This window comes from Anoplopoma fimbria, chromosome 20 (assembly GCF_027596085.1).
Source record: "Anoplopoma fimbria isolate UVic2021 breed Golden Eagle Sablefish chromosome 20, Afim_UVic_2022, whole genome shotgun sequence".
Lineage (NCBI taxonomy): Eukaryota > Metazoa > Chordata > Actinopteri > Perciformes > Anoplopomatidae > Anoplopoma > Anoplopoma fimbria.
Genome location: NC_072468.1, coordinates 5,223,076 through 5,246,215, shown reverse-complemented (window position 1 = coordinate 5,246,215; position 23,140 = coordinate 5,223,076). Strand labels below are relative to the sequence as shown.

The 23,140-nt window shown below is 38.0% G+C and overlaps 2 protein-coding genes across 2 annotated transcripts in view; one reads left to right on the top strand and one right to left on the bottom strand.

The window, feature by feature from the left end:
• The window catches only part of LOC129109070 (RNA-binding motif, single-stranded-interacting protein 3-like), a 109,815-nt gene extending 106,614 nt beyond the window's left edge, over positions 1 to 3,201 (top strand). Inside the window, exon 14 of the mRNA XM_054621003.1 lies at positions 690 to 3,201. Coding sequence (XP_054476978.1) covers positions 690 to 693 — 4 coding nt within the window. The 3' untranslated portion in view covers positions 694 to 3,201. The remainder of the gene's footprint in view (positions 1 to 689) is intronic.
• Positions 3,202 to 3,817: 616 nt separating this feature from the next.
• entpd3 (ectonucleoside triphosphate diphosphohydrolase 3) lies at positions 3,818 to 12,534 on the bottom strand. Its single transcript, XM_054622051.1, has 10 exons — positions 12,490 to 12,534; positions 9,637 to 9,774; positions 9,131 to 9,248; positions 8,598 to 8,757; positions 8,107 to 8,266; positions 7,733 to 7,960; positions 6,806 to 7,069; positions 6,609 to 6,719; positions 5,927 to 6,064; positions 3,818 to 5,092 (listed from the first exon to the last, which is right to left on the bottom strand). Exons 2-10 carry the CDS (start codon positions 9,769 to 9,771, stop codon positions 4,904 to 4,906), a joined length of 1,503 nt encoding a protein of 500 aa, XP_054478026.1. The 5' UTR covers positions 9,772 to 9,774; positions 12,490 to 12,534; the 3' UTR covers positions 3,818 to 4,903.
• Positions 12,535 to 23,140: the final 10,606 nt, after the last annotated feature.

The following is a 23,140-nucleotide window of genomic DNA, read 5'->3' as shown; positions in this document are numbered from 1 at the left end:
TACCCTAGCTAGACTGACATTTACCCCTCATTAAACGACAAATAGTAATTTTTACACTTTCTACATAGTCTTTGTACAAACTAAGCAGACAAGATAAAATTTGTTAATCAGAGCTGGTAATTGTCTTGGTAATTACGTTACCTTATAAATGAGCAAGGCTAGCTGTTTACTTCTGCATCCAGTCTTTATGCTAAGCTAAGCTAACCGTCGGCTGGGTGTAGCTTTATATTAACCGCACTGAAATTACAATAGTATTGATCTTCAAGGAAATTAGCAGATTAAGTAATTTGTGTGTATGGAAAAGATCGCACAAGTACATCATGAAAATAGCAACAACACATTAAACTGTCTCCTACTTACTATCTTCAAATGTTCTACAACAATGTTTTCTAAGGTTGACATTTGCAAGTTAAATAAATCATGTTGAATAGTGTGTAAATATATTTAGCTAAAGATAACTTCAGTGTATATTTGTTGCACTGACGCAAATGTGAAGCCAATTGCTGTGTTGTTTTGGTCACAGATTCATGTCAAAAACACATTTTTACCTCTCCTGCTGTTTATTCTTCTTGTTTTTCTGCCTCCTAGATAACCTGCTGGTGGTTTCTTTAAAAAACAACAGTCAGAAGAATGGCCACAGTTTCCTTAGTTACTCTATTTTCCCTAACTTGTTTTTTTGTCTCCTCTAGATAACAAGATTGGTAGGAATCATTGCTGCATTGCCTTTAGAAGGACTACACTGAGGCGCTGGAGACAAAGAGAGATTCAAAATGAAACGGGGACAAAAAAAAAAGAGGTGATATGGGCAACATTGAGGGGAGAATGCTTCCACTGTGCACAGGCACCAAATAAAAGACAAAATGAAAAAAAAAAATCTATTATATTTCTTACCTGGTTGAACCAAGAAAAAGACAGGAAACAAAGAAATGATGGTTTGCTGAACTCGAGGACAAATGAAATTAAATGCAGTCTGCATCTTTGAGTCCATCATTTCTCACTGTGAGACTGGACTCTGCCTCCAAAGGAAAACGAGAAGACAGACTGAAATCTAAACTCAACCAACAAGCTGTACAGAAAAAAAAAAGAACATTTGAATGTGCAGGTAGATTTTCAGGCTTTTTTATCAAAAAAAGGAAGGAAACAAAGTCTAGAAAAAAACGGTTGTCTTCCTTTGATATTAAGCTACATTCTTTTCATTATTTTTATTATTTGAGTAGTTTTCTAGAATATCAATGTTTTCGTAAATCTTTATTGCCTTAATTTTCTCAAACTTTGGGAAAAAAAGTTTCCATAGTGTTGAATTATTAAAAAAAGTGGTTGAATGATTTGAGATTAAATCTACAAAGCTATTTGTACAGGATAAAAAAAAAAGGTTGTAATTGTATGAAGATGATTTTAAATTATGTGGTGCAGTGCAGCTGATGTTGGTTGGTGGGAAAAAATTATCTTCTTTAATGCGAAGAAGGGTCAATCCACTTCTTCCTGGAAAATGCTCAATCATGGGATAAAAGTTCTGTTTTTTCATCACATTTGTATTTTTTGATTTTTGATTGCAGTCGTATAACCTTCAAAAGGGTTTTGCTTTGCCTGCTTTGCTTGTCTCACTGCAAAAAGAAAAGTAAAAAAGGAACATTTCTGACATTGACAAAAAGCAGAAATAAACGCTAGGATTTTTAAATGTGCAAAAAGCAATAGTTTTAGTAAAACTGTTGACAGTTTCTTGAGTCTTTCTTAACCGTTGCCATCAGGTGGCATATTTTATACCAAAGATGAAGAAACTAGGTAGTGAAGAGATCTTCCTTATGTTGCTTTTTCTTTATTTGTTCACCTCTGAAACTGATATTTGTATTGATTGTCATGCTGTTGGCATGTGAGCTAATATATCAGTGACTGAGAACATGGAGTAGGTTTTAAACACGACTGCCTCAACCAGAAGAGTTGGCTCTGAGATGTTTTGTTTGTCATGTGATCAAACGTGGGGATGATCTATAGTGGTCGCTGTAACATCTGTTGAGGGACCAGACACCCTTTGTGGTGTGAAAATAGTGGAGGAGGTAGGTATATTATTGATGGTTCACAATACTTCAGTGGTAAAGGGGTTGAAAACGCATTATATCCTGTGGAGTATCGGTGTGTACTTTTCAAACCTATGTATACACCTAACAACTCCCTCTTCAGTCTGCATTGACCAAACACAAATACAGATGCTGTAGCTCATTCTGATGGCCAGCCAAAATGTTCTTATTTTGAAATGATTAGTCTTTGTCCATAAGACAAACTGTTTTACGCCACTGTCTTGCCAAACACAAGCCATTTAAAATGTGAGCAGGGCGATGATCTATGTCAGAGGAAAGGGCATTTCTGTTGAACAAAGTCATTTCAGCTTATGTATATTCTAAAAAGACGAGGAGATATGTTGTTCTTTTGTTTTTGTGTTGCCTTTTTTTGTCTTTTTTGAGAATTGATTATGAAGTGTGAGCTGCTAAATACTTTTCATTAATGAGGATTGAGAAGGTCTTGTGTTCGGTGGGTGTGGAAAGAGGTACACCTTCAGAATGACAGCTTTTGACTGTTTGAAGCCAAGATACTGTTTAGACAGTTAGGTGTTAGGCTTAACTTCACTGCTTAAAAAGCATCCTGCAAATCTTGTGCCTCTTTTCAAGTGACAGAAAAGACATATTCCTGCTTGCAGGCATCAAAAAAATAATACTTTCTTTTTTGGTAAGATCTGGTAATAAGAATCTGCATTATTTGTTATGAGTAACAGGGAACAAAACCTCCTCTATGGACTTTAACTGGCTGTCACAGGCTCTGAGGTCACACCCTTGAAGCCCCACCTACTAGACCATCAGCCACAAAAAGAAGCTAATGGTTACAAAGGAACAGACGGACACCGTGTGGTTGCACCAAATTCAAGCAGATACAAACCTCTATGGGAAAATAAATTATTGAGAGAGTAGAGAAAGCGGGAAAAAAGTACTATTTATGAGATCTTTTTTGTACAGGTGTGTAAAAGAAGATGCAACAGAAATAACTTTGATGATGCTATTTTTTTATTTGCTTGGTCACATGCCTACCATGTCTTTCAAATTGTGATTCTGAGAGTGTCTGTAGAACCAGTGGATATTGCTGTAGTTTCAAATGTCTCTTTTCTTTTTGTTTTCTTTTTAGACAAGTCTTTCAATAATAAAAGGTTTTAAACAGTCAATACTCATGTTGTATATTCTGCAGGTACAACACATTACCACTAGAGTGCGCTGTAGTACACAGTATGAGATCTGGAGGAAGAGCTGCATGGGAGTTTTGTGTGTGTGTTTGTGATTTTAACAAGTCATCAGGGAATTTACAGATCAGTGGACACAGATAAAACAGAGGCATTTAGATTTAAACAGGCGTGCTTATTTGATACATTTCCTCTTTCAATCAATAAATTATTTTTGAAAAAGTAGCCAGCAGTGTTTTATATTAAATTAAATAACATGTTCAGCTCAGGTAAAATCAGTAAGGTAACCGATGATGCAACAGGGAAACCCAATCTCATAAAACAGTGACAAAAGGTTAAGTTAGTAGATACGTTTATTACTCAAAAGAGAGAGAATGAATATCTAAACAGGACCAACATTACATTACATAGGAATCATGCATAATCCCCTTCATTGCAAGGACAACAAAAACACAGAAAAAGCAGGTATGTGTTATACTGTGCAGAATGTCAAAAGACACATGCATGTTTTAATTATTGCTGCCAAACACTGAAAAACTCAAATGAACCCGTATCAAACTACTCCACTGAATTATCTTTAAATACTATATATACACAATATTTATCCAACAATACTCAGAATGAAAACCCTACCAGGGATTAAAGAACACAAGATTTGTATTTAATCTGAAAAATAACACATAGAACAGTTGTCCCACTATATCAATTTCAGTAACTTGTTGGCTGCTGTCCTAAATTAAGAATATAAAATGTTGCTTGTATTTCTATTGATTATTAGCAAGTAGACTGTAGAAAAATGACTTAATGTAACATATAGCAAAATCACAATGATACAAAGGCACATTGCACATTCAATACATTGTTTATTAATTAGGGTTTCACACAGTCAAAGTTTTGCTGTGTACTTCCAGTTTTTAGTGAGGACAAACAATGTATAATATACACCAGGGGTCAGCAGCTTTTTTAATATGATATGCCATTTTTTAATGTCTTGTTAATCAGTGTGCCATATCAACATTAAGGTTAACATGAAGTTTAATTATGACACCATGATAAAACATAAATCACCAATGGATCTGTCATTGTTTTTTTATTTTATTTTTTTTAAATTCAATTTTTAAAAAAGTCTCATTATAATGATATTGTTATTATATATTAGAGCATTATGCAACAAGCCTGTTATTTTTGTGACAACATCCACATCTGAGTTGAAATTATTAACCTCTTTACCTTCCTGTAAATTTTGTTCATCAACATTAAATTTGAAAAAATCTTTTAAGAAGGCAACAAGTACTAGTCAAACAGAGGTACAGTAGGGCCGATCTTCAAAAAACAAAACTTCCGTCACATCAAACTACCTTAAATAACAGGCCGTGCACTTGCAAATGACATTGCATTATCTGTGCGTCATTCAGGATATTGTGTTTACCCGTTTTTACCTGTTGAAAAAAGCGTTTTTTTAGAGGTGTTTCTTATTTTCTCAATAAAACCAGTCTCACAAATCAAGCTACTTCAAAGACTCAATTTCAATTGCAGGATACACAGGCAGTAAATGGCTCAAGCTGAAAAAATAAAGTGCCTCGGCAAATGCTGCTGTACTGCTTTCCCACTTACTTGCAGGATAACAGCAGCCCAAGGCTTACAATGGCAGACCATCCCTTCCCTTAGTGACTGAAACTCTCAGAAGCAAGTGCGAATGAGGAATATGAAAACTATGACAACAGTTGTGATTAAGAGGGCTGAAAATAGAAAGATAAGGCCGGCAAAGACGGGGTTTGTCATGGGGGGGATTTCTTTCACTTCAGACGGGATCATGTTGGACATGCTCAGCATGTAGCCCAAACTCCAACCTACGCTGGTTTTCGCCACCTGGAGAAAAGAAGAAAAGAAAGAGAAGACTGTGTATTTCCATGCTGTACATGGTATGTTTTCAGTATGCAGCTACTACATCACTTATATTGTCATACATGTCTACGGAAGTTGAGAATATGAAACAGTCCTGTTATGAAGTTCCACAATTATAGCTCTGGGCAAGGTAATTTCCTCTAAAGGGATCTATCCAACCACCAGACTCCCAGAAACCCTGAAGGCACTAAGTAGCACACACTGCACACTATTCTCTTGTTGGTGGAAATGGAAATTGGAAGTATCGCCAGCTGTTGAGGAACATTTTTGTGATCAAGTGTAAAGGGTAACAGCCATGCAATTTGGAAACTACGGCTGTTATGTGTGACTTTTTAATATACTGCCTTTCTTTATGACTCATGGCTGATAAACTGCTTGTCACAGACCAGGAATCCCCTTCTGCTGAGGGACGTCCATTGTGAAAGACGCACTGTGACCTCAGGGCTTCTCAGAGTAATACATTGCCTGCCTTTCACTCCGTCCTCCACTTTTCGAATGCCATGCAACCATCTTTAATGGGTCTCAACGGGTGGCCTCCTTCACCCTTGTTAAACGCTGTTGAATGCCTGATCCTGAACGTGACAAACTGTCGGCAGTTAAAGCATTGCAAAGCTCATCAAATTGGCATAGACATGCTGGTTGTGTCTACAACCAGCAGAACATGTCTATGCCAAATGAAAATTTTTTTGCAAAGAGAATAAAAAGAGTGGATATGAATTGGCTTCATAGCCATGTAAAAGACAGCAGTTGGATCAAGCAGTGATTGGTGGAAATGATGTTGTTTTTTTCTCAACCAACCTCTTTTTGGAAGTTAATGTTCTTCCAGGTCTCTTTGTCAAACTTGTAGCCATCCACCAGCAATTTTAAGAGGTAATGACCTGAATAACAGTAAGTCCGAAGATATCGTTCTGAAATCAACTTCTTTTCTTCACTCAGCTGAAGGGAAGAGAAACAAAGATAAGTGTGGCCTGTGATTAGGGAGAAGAATGATACAATGAAAGAAGCTAAACTCTAATAACAAAATACACTTTAAAATGAAACAGGACTGAGGCAAAACAATGTCTGATCAAGACTGATTTCAATTTACAGTTCAGATGAGATAGAATTAAATGTCATCCTCCCAGATGGATAAAAAAAAAAAAAACAGTTGCAAAGATGTTATGCAGCTATTTTGAGGCCTGATATGCAGACACATGTCTATAAAGCCTGTGCAATAGACCAATATCTACTCTTATGTGGCAGAAATATTCATTAAGCACTAGTTCAGTGCTTTTCCGTCTTGTTTAAGATCTCTAGATAGATATTTGAAATCATGTTTTAACAGGAGCACCAACATTAAATCAGACAGAGGAACATGTTCTAACACAACTTGACTCAAACCAGGTATGTTGTACCCTAGTTGAGTCAAATTATTAGCCTCCTGTCCAACCTTTTCTCCTCTTCTTATTACTATAGCTGCCTATCAATTGGAAGAACTTACCACTGTCCAATTTGAGTGGCAGAAATTCCTAACTGAGGCGTTAAATTGATCAAGATCTGATTTGCCCTCAATCCCGAGCGCCCTAGCAGTGAAGAAGAATCCAGCAAATGCCTGTTGGGAACAGGAGAGACATATTGTGCGTTTTTTGTCATCTTCATTTATTTTCTTGTATGTGTTCTATTCACACTGTCTGTTACCATAAAATCTCCAGTGACGAGTGGCTGCTCGACCCCATTGAAGGAACACTGGGAGGAGGAACAAGTTTTGAAATCAAAGATGGACTTCACTATGCTGCCGCACTTGTCTGAGTTGGCGGTCCCCACCATGAAGAGTTCTTGATCCGGGTTGTAGCCGTTTGGCTTCTTTGTACATTCTGTTTCATAAATGTATGAGGCGTTCATGGTGACATTGTAACCTTCAGGGTAGCAGGGGTTAATAATGTAGGACGGGTCAGATGATTCCTGGAATGTTAAGAGGAGGAAGAAAATGTCAAAAGAAGGAATAGAGGCTGAGGAGGAAATAAAACTACGAGAATGAGAGTGACAGGAAGAGACATGGGAGGATGAGATAAGGACAGTATTACTTATGCATTTTCAGACATCCTCTATCTTGACTTATATACTTGATTAACACATTCAGACACATTCAATTACATATGGATCCTAATGTAAATCAAAACTTTAAGCTAACACATAGTTATACCAGGACCCAGCTGCAAATGAATAACCATAACATATTCTCTCTGCAAAGCATATTCTACAGCTGTAGAAAGCTATAAGCTGCCAGAAATAATGCGTTTCTCGCAGATTAGCTTGACGACATACACGGGTCGATCAATATTCTTAATGTGATAATGCATTCTTGACTTGTCTCCCTTTGCCTGTTGCCTGTTTCACAAATCAATTCTTAACTGGGAATTAATGGATTTTGGCCTGCGGATATATGCAAAAAAACATGCACTCCCACTGCCGTGCTCACCACACACACAACACTTAAACATGAACATAGGAAACTGTCAAGGGAGATAACTCAGAAAAGAGCCATCACCCTTATAGAATGTGGAAGATATGACTTTTAATTTCTCCTGAACATGCACGCAAAAAACAGAAAGAAGAGATGTGCACCTGAACAATTTTGTCCAGAATCTTCTTCCCAGCCTCATTTTTGCCATAGCAGAGGAAACTGTGTGTGTAGACATTGTAAGGGTATCCGTACAGTTTGACATGCAAGTAGTCAGGCCCCCTGAGATCATCCTGGACTGCAAAGGCAATCTGTGTTGATGCTCCACCGAGGTCCATGGACCCAACAGTCTTTTCCCCTTTTGGGTGTGCGTAGATGTTCCAAAGGCTTTTCTACAAATATAATGGGAAAGGTTACTATATGATGAGGGATGTGATGGCCCTGTTTGTAAAGCAGCATTCTTTTCTTTTATAAAAATGTAAAGGGAGAAGTACAGGTTGACCTACATAGACCAGTAAGATTAATGACAGCAACTTACCTCTAGGAAGTTTCCCATGAGGTAATTGACAGTGATCCACCCGTACAGTCCTTCTTCTTGACCAGTAATGATGGAAGCATTTTGGAAGTCGAAAGGCAAAGTTTTCAGGTATTCACTGAGACTTTCCAGGATTTCACTGGACTTCTGTTCATCCTTATCCCTTTTAGAAAAGCAGAATAAGGAAGAGAATTACAGATCTTACTTGAAACAGGAGTGGTCAGTAGCAGTGACATATGGAGTCAGTGTCATGACAGAAATTGTTTTATATTTTGGAAAAATCACTTTCTTTCCGCTCTGTTGCTGAAAGTTAGATAAACAGATTGATATTACTTCCATGTCTGTACGCTACATGTGCAGCTAGAGTTGGCCAGGAGACAATAAGATTAGCCTGATATAAAGACTGACGCTTAAATGAAATAGAAAAACGTGGTGCATTAATGGGGTTAACTTGGTCTCATCCTTCAGGTCACTCTCCAACAACAATTTCTTACTGTAGCAATCTCATTCCAGCAGTAGCTCCCAGAAAGAGGAGTGTAGTTTTGTGTTTTTCAACAGGAATTGCTTTTGTCATGTTCTCCATGCATCGTTCGAATCCTTTCCACGATACGTCATCTTTCTCTGGGTCAACTTTCATCTCTGAGATACCAGCACCTGTGGGCACAAGGCTAAGCTAAAATTGTCTTCTTAAGCACAGCCACTAAAAACAATAAGTCTGAAGCACAGGTTGATGGAGTATTTTAAAATGTGTTCAGTAGGGTTTGGTTTTTATTTTTCTCTACTCCTAAATTTTTATTTAGAATCTTTTCGAGGCACTTTTTTGTAACTCAATTCTAGAAATGTAGAACTTTTAGTTCAAGTTAAATTAAAGTAAAAATGTATTGTCAAGTGTACTGAAATACAATGAACTGTTTTTGCTAAGTGGCAATCTCTGCCTTACACAAGGGGCACACATCCCCAGACAACAAGATCAAAAATTATAAAATGTTACTGTTACACACCAAAGCTGCAATTGACAATGACTCACCAGCAACTCTACAGTTAATTTTCTCAGTCACAACTCCTGTTTCATTCTCCTTCTCCCCTGGCCACACGTACAAGTATACACTGGAACGTGATGAACCTGAGTCTATCACTATGCCATACTGCAGAGAAGAGTAAAGAAAAAGAATCATGTTAAAGTGTCACATTTGGTCTATCTGATTGCACTTCTTACATTGATTAGTAAAATATCTAAAATATCTATATCATGCTGTTATCATGGCAAAGAGCTGATACTATAAAGATTGAATTAAACTACAGAGAGGCTGATGCGACCCTCACCACCCCTTTAAAAAACACATACCACCCCAAAAACCTTTTAACCTGACCCTGACATCTGGTTAACATCTTGCACCACATTCACAACTGAGAGTGTGTGGTAGTTGAGTATGTGCTTGTGAACCTGTCTTTCTCTTTTACTTTGTTAAAGAGAGAATGATCTACAGCCAAATGCCCACATATTGATGTTTAAGTATGCATGTTTATGTTCACCTCTGAGCTGTACTGTTTGGACTTCCAGGTGTCCTGGATGACAACAACAGCAACGAGGGCAGCAATACTAGCCAAAAGGAGAAGCAGTACTCCTCCTATGCGACACTTGTAGCCCATTTGCTGTTTAGAAGTCATTTCCTGTTGGCAAGAAATTGGTTTAAAAAAAAAAAAAAAAAAAAAGTGTTTCACTAAAAGCATTTTAGCTCTCAAAGTGATGACACATGAAGAGGTTTGAAAAGTGATGATGAGCAATAATAGTACACTTTATTTTCTTTAACATGAAAAAAACATTGTCAGGCAGCATTAATAGTATTGATGTACTAAGCAATACCATCAGGTTTAACAAACACATTAAGGGCAAAGGAAACAGAATCAGGAAGGAAATTGTGGGTCATGGGTTGTCTGAATACTTGTTTTTTTGGTTTCTCAGAGATTCTAACTTTTTTATGATGGTAAATGATAACTACAATGAGATACTTAGGTCCCACAAGGTAATCTTTGAGCCATTTAAATATGGCAAATATGCAAAGCAATTTAATGAAATGGGACTCTGTTATATGTTATTTTAGGATGTGCAAAGGAAAGTATTGATTGAGAGTTTTGGGAGGAGTCCGGAGTTTATTTAAACTTGATGTAGATATAAATATCCGACATACGATTGCTGCTGCAGTTCGATATTGCACAACCCTACTGGGCAGGGCAACCTGCCAATGAATATCAGTGGACTTGTTTTTGTGCCTAACACTTCCTGATGGCTTTGAAAAAAAGCCAGACATTCAGTACAAACACTGATATTTAGAACAAAAACACATGATTACAAGCTCCAGGAAGTGGAATAAATAAACATGCTGTGCCAGAAACTGCTCTGTATGAGTTTCAAGTGTATACTCAATGAGCAAAAACAGTGTTTTATGCCAGATCCAGCATGTGTGCTTTGATGGAGAAAAGCTACGAATACACTAGGTAAATGTTTCCCATAACCATGATTGTTGTTCTTCTAGCAGAATCATACATGCATTTCTCAAGAAGTCCTATAGAACGCAATGTGGCTTCAATTAGGGGTCACACACGAACTCTGTAATACGATACGCAGCTCTTTGTACCTAAAGAAGCACACACACACTTCCTTGAACTCACAAAATAAATGTCATTCCAATTTTCTGGTATAGTCTAGTTTCCTTTCATTTCATTTATGCCTTAGTTCTTCTCATGTTATAATTGCGATATAGATAAAAAATATATTCTATATTTACTACTACGGCTAAGCCTAGCAATGTCATGTCATGCAATAGCATAGACTTGATCAAATCCATTTAGAATGGCATATAATTCCTCATAGAGTCATGATGAATTAAATGAATGAATATAAATAATGACATAGCAATAGATTTTATTCAGCCATCCTTTGCTTTAACTTGTAGTATTTACAGCAATGGGAGGTCATAAATGAAAGCGACATAGTAGTACCAACCTTGTGTCAGACTACAGCTTTTGGGCAGTGCTGTCTCTGCCTTGTCATAGGCCTTATTATCAAACTGTCAAGCAGTTGGAAACAGTTAATCCTGCACTTTAAGCTTCTTTTAAAGCTGCCTTAATCCACAAAAAATATTTGTCTTCTCCATTATTTGCAGACATTATTTGCAGACTGTAAACAGTAGTGACAGCGTTTGTTTGTATTTTACATCACAGCAATTACAGTGACCACAGAAACCTCAGGTAAGAACATGCAGGTAAAAGCTGTCAGACAAGGTGTTATAATACACTGAGGGCTGTTTAAAAGCATGCCTCTGACATATGAGGCTGAATTTGGTTTAACACTTCACTGCAATGTCTGTGACAAAGTATATATTCAAGGTTTACTTCCTGTAAGTCGCTTTGGATAAAAGCGTCTGCTAAATGACTGTAATGTAATGTAATGTTTATACATTTGGGGGATTTCTCTTGTCTCTGTTTATTTTTGTAAAGTTTATGCCAGCATTGTATGAGAAACATAAGAAATGATATAGGTTTCCAACATCTGCTTTTCTGCTTTTTACTCTTTATGTTTCTTTAACTTTAAGTTACTTTTAATTAGACTTATGTTACCTGAAAATAAAAATATATGCTTCTATTAGTAAAGCAAGCCAATGAGTTAATGGTTGCTGTGTGTGTCTAATACAAATACCCAACTTGCATAATTATTAATATAGTGTGTGTGTGAGGTGTATGAAATACTATTTATGATTATAACTGACCTAATAATTTGAAGAAAGACTAAAAACAAAGTTAAAAACAGTTGACTGGTGGTTAGTCCTGTCTTTAACATCAGTGTCCTGTTAAGTTCAGGTTGCTTGAAAATGTCACTGACTTTCAGCGACTGTCCATAATAATGGTTCAAGTTTTAGACTAAAACAAGTTTGAGTAATATGTCTACTTGTATATGATATTATATATATTGATTTTAGGTATAACACTGCAAGAATTTTCAAAAAACAAAAAAATCTAGATGGACCACTCTGCACTCTGTTTCCACCCCCCACAGGGTAAACAAAATACACAATGCAACAAAAGTAGTTATTTAGCTTACATTAAATTATGGGTCAACTAGATGAAGCAGCAAGTCTATGCCTTTAGTTTCTATTGCGAGAGTCAACACTGACATCACCCACATTATCCCTACAAGTATATTTGCTGTTTCTTTGCATGTAGGGAATGGTCCTCATGAGGGCAAAGGAGTGAAATTAGGTGGAACTCAAACACATGCTTAAACCCATATCATACAACACAGTAAATTAATTCACACAATGCAACAACTGCTACCTGGTAAATACATGTATTTGCATGTGTGAGAGAAGAGTTGTGTTTGTTTCTTACCTTGAAGAGCTGGTTTGTAGATCCTAGTTAGGAGTGGGAGTGAGATGGCTCTGAAGAAGGGATGAGGAAACACAGCAGGAAACAGGGGAGCAGCAAAGGAAGGGAGAGAGAGAGAGAGAAAGAGAAAGAGAGAGAGAGAGAGCAAGGGAGTGTGCTTTCAGTGTGAGAGATCTTAAGAGTGGTTGGCCCTCAGGAGCAGGAGCTGTTGTACCCCAATGAAACAGAGAGTGAGGGAGGGAGGGAACATGGGTGGAGCAATGCATACAAACTCCAGTTTTCACCACTCCCACCACACCAGTGAAACAGAGCAACCAGACCATCAGCAGATGCAGTGAATGATGCAGAACTTGTTCCTTGCTCACTGTCCGTGTGTAATTATTAAGCAAAGATACAGACGTGTGTGCGGATGTATGAAAGCATGTGAGAAGAGTGAGGGGGAGCGATGGTAAAGTTAATTGATGTAATCAATAAGATAAAGTGCATTGTGGCTGAGTATCTGCTGCACTTGTTATCACAATGTCAGCTCTTATTTGATATGCCTGAATTGAAGGACAAGGCACGATGAAAAGCAAAGGATCAAGCACTGCGTCAACAATAAAAGATGTGTTGGTACCTGCAAGTTCTCACAGAGAAAACTATGAGTCATTAAACTAACTACTGTACAAATAATGGAACATGTTATTTTATTTTGCAGTTTTGCTTAAAGAGACAGACACTAAAAGCTAGGCAGTCACTTAGCCACTCATTACCTACCGTACTCATTTTCAAACTTGTCTTTTCACTTTATGATCATAGGCATCAATTAGTCCAAAAGCAGTAGAGGATCACGTTGTTATCGGGCAGCAAAAACCAAAAAATTTAACCAAGACCACTTTGTTCTCATAACCTCATAGAGGCACTCCACAAAGTCGACCTACTAGTCACAGAGAGGTTCTACCCAGCCTTTGAAAACAATTGTATAATGTCTTCAGTGGCTCTGAAGGAATGTTGTCAATGCTATGCAAATTTCCCCGCTGCGGGACTAATAAAGGATTATCTTATCTTATCTTCCCATCTTTCTATCTGCTTTATAAATCCAATGGATTCTTGAACATTTCAGCATGTGACCAGTATCAGTCTACAAAGAAGACACTGATGGGGCCAGTCAAAATGAATTACATGTCTGATTCGATGCTCAGTGAATAAAGATAAAGTATTTTGAGCTGCCTAAAATGAGACCTGAAACCCACTGGTGTGAATGAACCGCACAGACAGGACGCTGAAAATTAGATTTGCACCGAGACAGGAAATAGAAGAAAGGCAGAGGGCTCCTACTACAGATCCTCCTGTATACAGATTAGATACCAGTGGTAATTTTCTACTAACCTATTCTATACTGAGGTGTGTCCATCTCAGTGATGCTGGACATGATTCATTTATATGGGTACTGCTGCTGCTCCAAGTCAAAATCCGCTACACTTATTTAGGACATACATTTGGACAAACATGGAAGGTACATGGAAGGCTGAAAGGAGTTGGGGCTCTTCTTGAGGGGGTTTGCCGTGCCCGGTTGCTACAGCGGAGACCTTATCTAAGCTTCCCACAATGCATTCGGTTAAGCAGATGAGCTACTCAAAGTTCAAGCCTCGCATCTAAATCACGTTTACCTTTAATGATTCTGCCAAACGCTTGTTTGATTGTGTGGTCCTTGCCCGTGAAAAGAAAAATCTAAATGAGGAAATGTCTTTAAGGAACAAATTCCATATGATTGTGGTATTTGTTAATAATTAAAACTTTGTAAAAATGTTCTGAACATATCAAAGTCTGACTTATTTATGCATTATGTAGCATAGATCTGTGAGCTGACTTTATCATTATACGCAGGGGTGGAAGAATTAGATTTACTCTCATAACTTCAACAAAGTCCGTTTTTTTGTGTGTACTTTTATTTTACTTTTACTCCCATATTTTTGGTCTCAAGAACGTCTCAAAACGAAAGTCACATCAAAAAGTCATGATAAACTGTGAGAATAGGAAGCAGACAATTAAGTACAAAATAAGCTGATGATGTGTCTGCAACCGCAGGAGTGCAGAGCTCTATAGGAGACACTCTGCACTGGGCCAGGGCTTGCAGTCTTTGAATAGGACATCAATGCAATATAATGGAGAATTACATAATTGTGGCTTAAAGCAAACATTGCTGTACCTCGGCATTGTTAAAAGAGGGTTGCATCAACCTTCATGATTTTAATGCACCACCCGGCGAGCAGCTAAGTAACCCAAATCAAACACACCCGCAAAGCTACATGATCAACAGGGGCCTTCTGGGTGTAGCCAACATGTTAAATGTTAAAATGTGCTTTTATAATCAATTATTGTAAGGCTACACTGATGAAGGTGGCTGTATAATTGATTTGTGCAGTTAACAATGAAAATTGACTGTATTTCTAATGATAAAAGCTACAATGACTTTCACTGTCCATATCCTAATTAATAGATACAGTAAAGCTATGTGTCAGATGCCTGTATTGTTATTCAATGAGCTATTTCTCAAACATTTAGCCTATGGAATATCTCTCATATGGACTGATGGTAAAATAAAAATGTATGAACTTCACTCTCTAAGATCCAAGTCTTGCTGCTGCTCAATAATTTTGTCACCATGTGAACTACCAGATAATATATAATTGGACATTCTTTTGTGTTGTTCGTTTAAACAAATTTTAAACTAACTACTAAAAACTAAAATATTTTATAATAGTTTCCACTTACTTAGTGTAAGAAATTTTTTAAAAGAACAAAAATACATTTTGTTCAGACTTCCCAGTGTTCTTAGAGATTGTTAGAGAATTGGTGATAATTACCCTTCTTAACAACAGAATCCAGTTCCATCAGCCTCACAACATTACATTAGGACTGTTGCTATTCTGCTGAGATTTAGAAAGATGCCCAAAGAACTTCTCGCTAATTGTCTGTGTCTGATGCAATGCTTTCAAAATGCAGTAAACACACCCTTGAATCTCTGTCGCAGCCCAAGGAGGAAATGCTGTGGCCTCGTTGCGGCCGGATCAATTAGAGGACAGAGGCACTTCAAATCCGCAGAAAGACCCTGGGCTTAGCTATTCAAGTATCTCATCCTGAGGAATGGTTGATAATGGGGATGCCCTGTGCTATCCCATCTCTTTCTCTCAATTGATTTCTGGCTCTGTTAATGTTTGTTCTTAAATTATCGTTTTAGACTCATGCTCTACATCTGCCTAACCGATCCACTGTGAAAGTTTTTTCTCACTTACACACACTGCCTCACAACCACAATAGAAATGCAATGCAAATTGTATGATATATTCTATAATAGAAATGATTTGACAGCATATGAAAATAGATCCTAATATCCTATATAGACCCTAACCATGACCCTTCCTGTAATTCAATATCATGAAGCTATCAAAGTTGTTGAAAGGTTGTCCCAATACTGGTAATAAAAAGCAACTCACGTCACAGTTTAGAAGCAAAAGCATGTCTATATCCTGTCTAATGAGGGTTTGTAGGTGGTAAATTGTTATCAGAAAATAGATAGACAAGATATACTGAAGCAGTCTGCTGTGTCATATTGATAGAAAAGGATCCATCAAGCCTAATGTGTGGGTTACTTATGTGTGGGCAAGAGCACTTTAAACTGAGACCCCTCCATTTTGCCACCCCTTACTCCCTTTAAGTCCAACTCAACACTGTAGAACATTATCTTTATGGTAATGATGTAGCCTCTACATAATATAACAAACGCTCTCTTCCGCCATCGATATTACAGAGAGACATCCCCAGGAAAGATGTAACACAACCCCATGGCTCTTGCATACTAAAGCTGTGAAATAACATTCATCACGCCACTATTGAATTATCATAAAGGAAACACTTATCCTAATAGAATTGTACGTATTAGTGTTAACAAAAATCAGTGCACAGTTCAACACAAGGCATTAAATGCTGGCTATGTAATGCAATCTCCAAGGTCTCAAGTGTAATTGTGACTTCAGATTCAGTAATGTGCTGATGGCTGCTGGATTGGTATGTTTTCCCATCTAATGCCTCCCAAGTGAAAACATGTCTGTGGCATTCAACCAATAACTTCAAATGATGGATGTTTGAAAGCTGCTAGCCTAGTGTGCGGCAAACAGCTGAGCTGACATCATGTGTTGGACTTTCTTTATCACAGTGGGTTTCCGATAAGGCCTTCATCCAGGCTCAAACGGACCTTTCAGCACATGATACGATTGTGATTGTCCTATATGGATGTGAATAGACCCACATTTTAAGATTCAAACCATAATGCCAGTACTATTATTATTATACCTAACTTTGACAGTTTCTTTGTTCAAGAAGATACTTCTCAGCAGTTACACAGCACTGGAGGTTTAGCTGCGTTTGGGTGCTATGCTTGGCGAAGGCACTACACAGATTAAACACATACAGTGGGTACGGAAAGTATTCAGTTTTTCTTTTTTAATAAATTTGCAAAAATTTCTACATTTCTGTTTTTTTCTGTCAAGATGGGTTGCTGAGTGTACATTAATGCGAAAAAAAATGAACTTTTTCGATTTTAGCAAATGGCTGCAATGAAACAAAGAGTGAAAAATTTAAAGGGGTCTGAATACTTTCCGTACCCACTGTATACAGGGACAACAAGTCTTCACTCAACACACACATATAGCAACAGTGTGTTTCCATAGCACACAGCAGTATATCTGACCCAGAGATGTTTTAGACACTGAAAGGGCAAGCCATGTTTTAGTGTTTATCCGTTGGTGTCAGTATCATATTTATGGATGCGGGTCATAACGACAACTGCGTGGCTCAGGCTGTCAGTGGATAGAAGTTGTGACAGCCCCTCTTGCGGCAGCCTATGTGGTGGCGACCTCTTGTGGGCAAACTAAGCAACTCTGGAGACATTAATCTTCCCTGCTAACAGATTTGTGTTGCAGCAGCATTGCTACACATAAAAAAAGTGTATATATATATATATATGTGTGTGATTGTACATATGAAATAAATAAATAAATAATTATATATCTATATATGCGTGTGTGTGATTGTACATATGAAAATATATATGCAAATGACTTTTAAAAAATAATTAACAAATGCATTTTTAAATTCAGCAATATGAATAGCAATAACAAGTTTAGACGGTCCAAAGACGGAAAGTGTACCGATGTCAGAGGTGGAACCATTGCAATAGGGACTGGGACCGGGGGGTTAATCTGATGGACCGGTCAGCAACGTGTGTTGTGTGGAGGTTGATATCTATGCTTGATATGGGAACACCGGGATGGAGACTGTTACATGCAAGCCTTGTATAGGTTTAGACCCTCAAAAGAAATTGGGGTTTCTGAATGTAATTTCTACCGAGATGTGTGACAATCCTGTCGACCTCATGGTGGGATTTTATAATGCTTTAGAATTGTCAGTGCTTTCTTGCACTGTCTGTAGCACCTGGGACTAAGACACTATGAGCATTGTGGACTCTCACATGTCTGACTATGGACTCACGAATGATGAGCGTTGAGTGAGGAGTGGGTTCTGGCCGTAGAAGCGTGGGAATATAGACACTAATTGAATAACTACATGCAGGTGTAGAGAACTGAAATTATAAGGGCATGGAATAGTCTATATAAGGTTGGTTAACATGTCAGAACTGTGTGGGTTTGTGAGGAGATGGTTATAGACAAGCGATATTGAAAGCAAGTGAGAAAAAAAACAATTATGCAGAGTAATAGTTAAGAGGAGCTAGGTGTTTTGTTTTCTAAAATATGGATCCTAAAATTGTGAAACAAGTGCTGGATCTCAAAGTCCACAATCGGTATGATGAGTGGTCAACAAGCAAGGATTAATACGTTATCAAGAGGAGAGCAATAACCTTTAGGATAAAGGGTAAAGGGTAAGGATGCATGCCACATGGACTTTTGGACACAATGATCATCTGGTATGGTAAAACACTCAATGACTCTAATACTATGACATTTAAACACCAGTTGGAGACCTATACTACATAGATTGCTCAGTGTCCACAGTGCCAGGCCAAGAGGGCCAACATAAAGGAAAAGCAAGAGTACAATCCAATAGAGGTAAAGGATTCGTATTGTCAACCTTAAAACACCTGAACCATTCTGTAATGCTCAAGTCTTTTTTTTTTTTTCTCCCAGGTAACAGAGCCTCTTGAACTGGTTGGTATGGACCTAGTGGGAAAACTCACAGTAACAGATGGTGGCAATCAGTACATTTGTGTCATGGTTGATTATTTCACCAAATGGGCAGAGGCCTACCCACTAAAGAGTAAAACAGCAGATGAGGTGAACAGCTGTATTCTTGATTTATTTTACAGATTTGGTGCACCTAAAAGACTGCTAACAGACCAGGGCTCAGAGTTTTACAACAAGGTATAGTAATCATGCATCATGAATCCCTAATATGTAGGCTTACTGCTGTGCATACTTATTTAGTGTTTAACCAAATGATAATTTTAAGGTAAAATATGGCCTGTGGGAGAGGCTCGGCATCAAGAGAAGCCTGTGAACCCCCTACCATCCACAGACCAATGGCCTTGTGGAGAAACTCAATGGTACAATACAAAGGTATATTTTGTTTTCAATACTTGAATGAATTTTAGCTCTTCATAACAAAATAATTGCCGGATTCATTTCTGAACAGGTTATCAGTAGTTATTTACTTTATGAAAACAGGTTGCTTTATCATACCAAAGGCCTGTGTTTGAAGGTCCCTCAAAAAACTGGTTGCAGATCACCCCAAACGTTGGGACAGTGTCCTACAATCAACAATGTTTTGCCTTCACACCAAAAGACAACTAACAACAAAATACAGTCCTTACTTTTTGGATGTTTGGAAGGGAGGCTAGGGATCCTTCGGAGGTGCCAAAGGAGTATGAAGTAAGATTCTCTAATGTTCTCATCCTTTTTTAAAGCTTGAATTTGGATCATCTATATCCTCAATGTTTTAACTGTGATTTGTGGCAAGTTACAGCAGAAAAGAAATACAGCCTGGTGGAGAAAGAAGACATCAGTGAAGGACTAAGAAACAAAGATACAAACTGAGGTGAAGGATGGTGTTAATAAAGGGCAGGAGAGAGTCTGTAAAAGAAAGCAGGAAAGGGGCCAGGATAATCTTTTTTTAAAGTGGGGAAGTTTTAAGGAAAAACATTTGGCAGGAGCAGAGAAAATGGGGCAAGCTGGAGGCTGACATGTTGGGACCCCTTCAAAATAGTTCAGCTACAAGGGAAAAATGTAGTCCTTGCAACAGAAAAGGGTAAGAGAGATATTAAAACAAACACAGATCTTCTGACACATTATTTCCAGGAGAGGATCGCAGCCAAACTGAAAGTGTTAGATCCTTCTCCTCTGGCTTGTCCACAACAGACACAGACACTTATACCCAACACACAAACACCCACCACATCAATAATAGCGCCACCATCAACACTTTGCATTTCCATAGATAATTTATCTTTAGGAGAAGAGGTCTTTGTACTTGGAACCATTTGGAGCTACAGATGATCAAATTAAACAATGCAAAGATTTGAATGTGTGCATTGACGGATATCATGCATTTTAGATAATCTTTAAGGCGCAACACATAGCTCATTAAATACTTTCCCTTGTGACTACTGCTTAAACTAGACTAGAGTGTCCCTGTGACGTCCTTTTTTAAAAGTGATTCAACTGATCCTGAATTAATAACGTGTCTTACTTGGGCTTATGTTAAAAAAATTGGCAAATTGTAATCAATCTGTGATGTCTTTGTAGAACACTGGTCTGAAAAAAGTGTCCTGCAATTGGGAGATGGGAATGCTCCGCAATAGTTCATCCCATTCAACAGGACACAACATCGTGTGGCTTGTTTGTGTGCAAGGTAACACTGCGACTATCTCTGTGGCGATCTGTCATTATAATCAAGTCATCTGACTTGTACTTATCAGGACTTTTTAGCTTGCAGAGCTGATTTTAACAAATAAGACAGTCCAGTACCCTGTGGACCCTGAGGAGGTGGCAATGTTGAGGCTAAACATTGCATTGTCTCTGAATAATTCAGGTTAACAGGACTGTAACAGGTATACTGAAATGTTGTGTCTGTGTCGGCATTAAACAACAGTAATGGCTGTATTATTTTTACAGATGACCTTTCCCAGCTGTGTCGGGCTTCTGGGGAGCTCAGCTCTGGGGCTGAGATTGACGAGTGGGTAAGAAGATTCATTTATATCCCGACAAACAACGTTTGGCTGGAAGACTGGGTTGCACCTTATCTCAACATCACCGGGTGAACACTCACAATCTCACAGGGACTGAAAACGTATAGTTTAATTCACCTAACTTGCATGTCTTTTCACTTTCAGAGAACACTGGAGCAGCTGGAAGAACACAGAAAGCACCAGAGCTATGATTTTAAACCCAGTATCTGAGACACATTGCCTTAAAAATGTAAGGAATGATAATGTTTAATGAAGTTTAAAATGCTTCATTTTACATCCTAATCTGGGTGACTGATTTGAACCTGAACAAAATGTAAGAATACACATTACAGGCAATATTGTTCCTTTTTCACATTCAGATTGATTGCACCACTTGTTCTTTGTGGTATCACACGGGATGCGTTGGCCATCCCCCCATGGACCAGGACTTTTTTTGTACAGCATGCACCACAAAATGAGGATGTTGTTACTACTGTAGCTGTGACATTCCAACCTGCCTGAAGAGCTGCTGATCCAAATCTAGCTACTATTCAAAACAAAACTTACCCTCAACAATTTGTAATACTTATTCACAATGGTTATATATTAAATGAGTTTACTGCCCAAATTATTCGCCTTCTTGTTGAACTAATTATTTATATTTTCATCATGTACTGCGTACATTTGACCTACTCCTGTATTTATTTTTCTCCTCATGCGTATTTACAAGAGCAACTGTTAGTTTCAACAATTTCCCCACGGGGATCTGAAAAGTATTTAGGAAAATACCTACATTTTTCTCGCATTTGAGATGCATCCCTGTTTTATCACCGTCCTGGCATCAACAGAGGTCGTAGTACAATCACGTTGGATGTTTAAGGTTCGACCTTTTCGTAACGAAGATGGATAATATTTTCACGTATTTCTATTATGACTACAACTACTGTTCCAGCGAACCGTTCTCAATATTTCACACCTGACCCCTTCAATTAATACCTCTTGCACAATAAAACGAGAGTTTACTGTAATTTCTTCATCTGGATGAATGTGTGCTAAATAGTGTAGAATATAGTTGTGATGAGAGAAGTGAGCGTCTGTAGAGCTTAATATAAAACATGATCGATGGTGGATATCCTACAGATGTTGATCACAAGGTAATCTGGGCGGATTACAGTTTGCCACAGTTGGAGCTGGGTGAAAACAACTCAGTCTGTATGTTTCACTTAAACACTGTATGAATTGTAGCCATGTCTCAAATCGGCTTGAAAGCAAGCTCTTAATTTAACATGACACACATCGGACTGACAACAATATATTTGTGTCAAGAATTTATTGACGTTAGTTGTATATTGAATAGGCATCAACGGAATAACCTACTTCTCATTCTCTTGTCCTCAAGTTATGTTTGACGTGCTGAGATCGGCATCACAAACGCAGCCTCACGTATGTATAAAGAATGTTCTAGCAAACCGGTCCGATCCAAATGTTGCAAAAGACACCGAGATCTGAATGTGATAGAGGCGAAGGCATTGGCGAAGTGATCAAAATGTTTATTTCCTGGTTAGTGGACATCCAGTCTTGAGAGGCCCATCCTACGACACATCTGCCTCACGCACGCGAATATCACCAGTTAATTCAAAACCAGTTAATCTCTCACCCGGCAGGTGTACGCCGGTGTGGTTTCTCTCAGGCTTATGGTTTCATACAGCTGAAAATTTTCTGAAATATAATAATTTAACATTCAAGCGTCCGTTGACTAAAATCCTTCATTCACACTATGCAGGCCCAACACACTATATTAAAATATACGGGTACAAAGGGTAGCATTTTTTCAGCAACAGCAGCTCAAAACTGGATTAAAGAACATTTAAGAACGCGTTTCTATCAGCATTTCTGGCGAACAGTCACAATGCCTATACAATCACTGGTCTCTCTATTCACAACCGCCAAGCCCTTTTGACAAAGCCATATGCCAGCACATGCGGATTATGTATGCAATTTACTTTTGTACTCCAAGAACAAGCACATATTTAGCAGTTCAAGGCCACGCGACCAGCCTCTCAAATTTTCAGAGGGTCAATTCCAAGGGTATAAATAGTTGGCCTTCCATTTTGCTCAATTCAGACAGTCTTTGCATAGCATCACACATGGCTATGTGCTTTGACCAATAAACACAGGACTTGGACAGAGAAGTTGGTAGAAATTAAAAGGTTAAGAGTTTCACGATAACCAATGTTAGAATTCCTGACAGTTAGTATTTATTGTGTCAAAATTGTCAATCTCATTAAAATCATCTAGTGTAAAAAGTAAGCACAACTCAGAACCAGGAGCATGCAACGTGGGTTTGGCTGAAGTCAATTCATAATAACCTTATTTGTATAGAACAAACTAAAACAATGTTTACATTGTGCTATGAGAAGCTTGTTGTCGGTGACA

Excerpts from the sequence above, each read along its gene's own strand:
- entpd3 (XM_054622051.1), bottom strand. The coding sequence starts at position 9,771 with ATGACTTCTAAACAGCAAATGGGCTACAAGTGTCGCATAGGAGGAGTA. Across the intron at positions 8,267-8,597 it reads GCTGGAATGAGATTGCTACA|GGATAAGGATGAACAGAAGT; the intron begins GTAAGAAATTGT and ends CTTTTCTAAAAG. Across the intron at positions 7,961-8,106 it reads TCATGGGAAACTTCCTAGAG|AAAAGCCTTTGGAACATCTA; the intron begins GTAAGTTGCTGT and ends TTATATTTGTAG.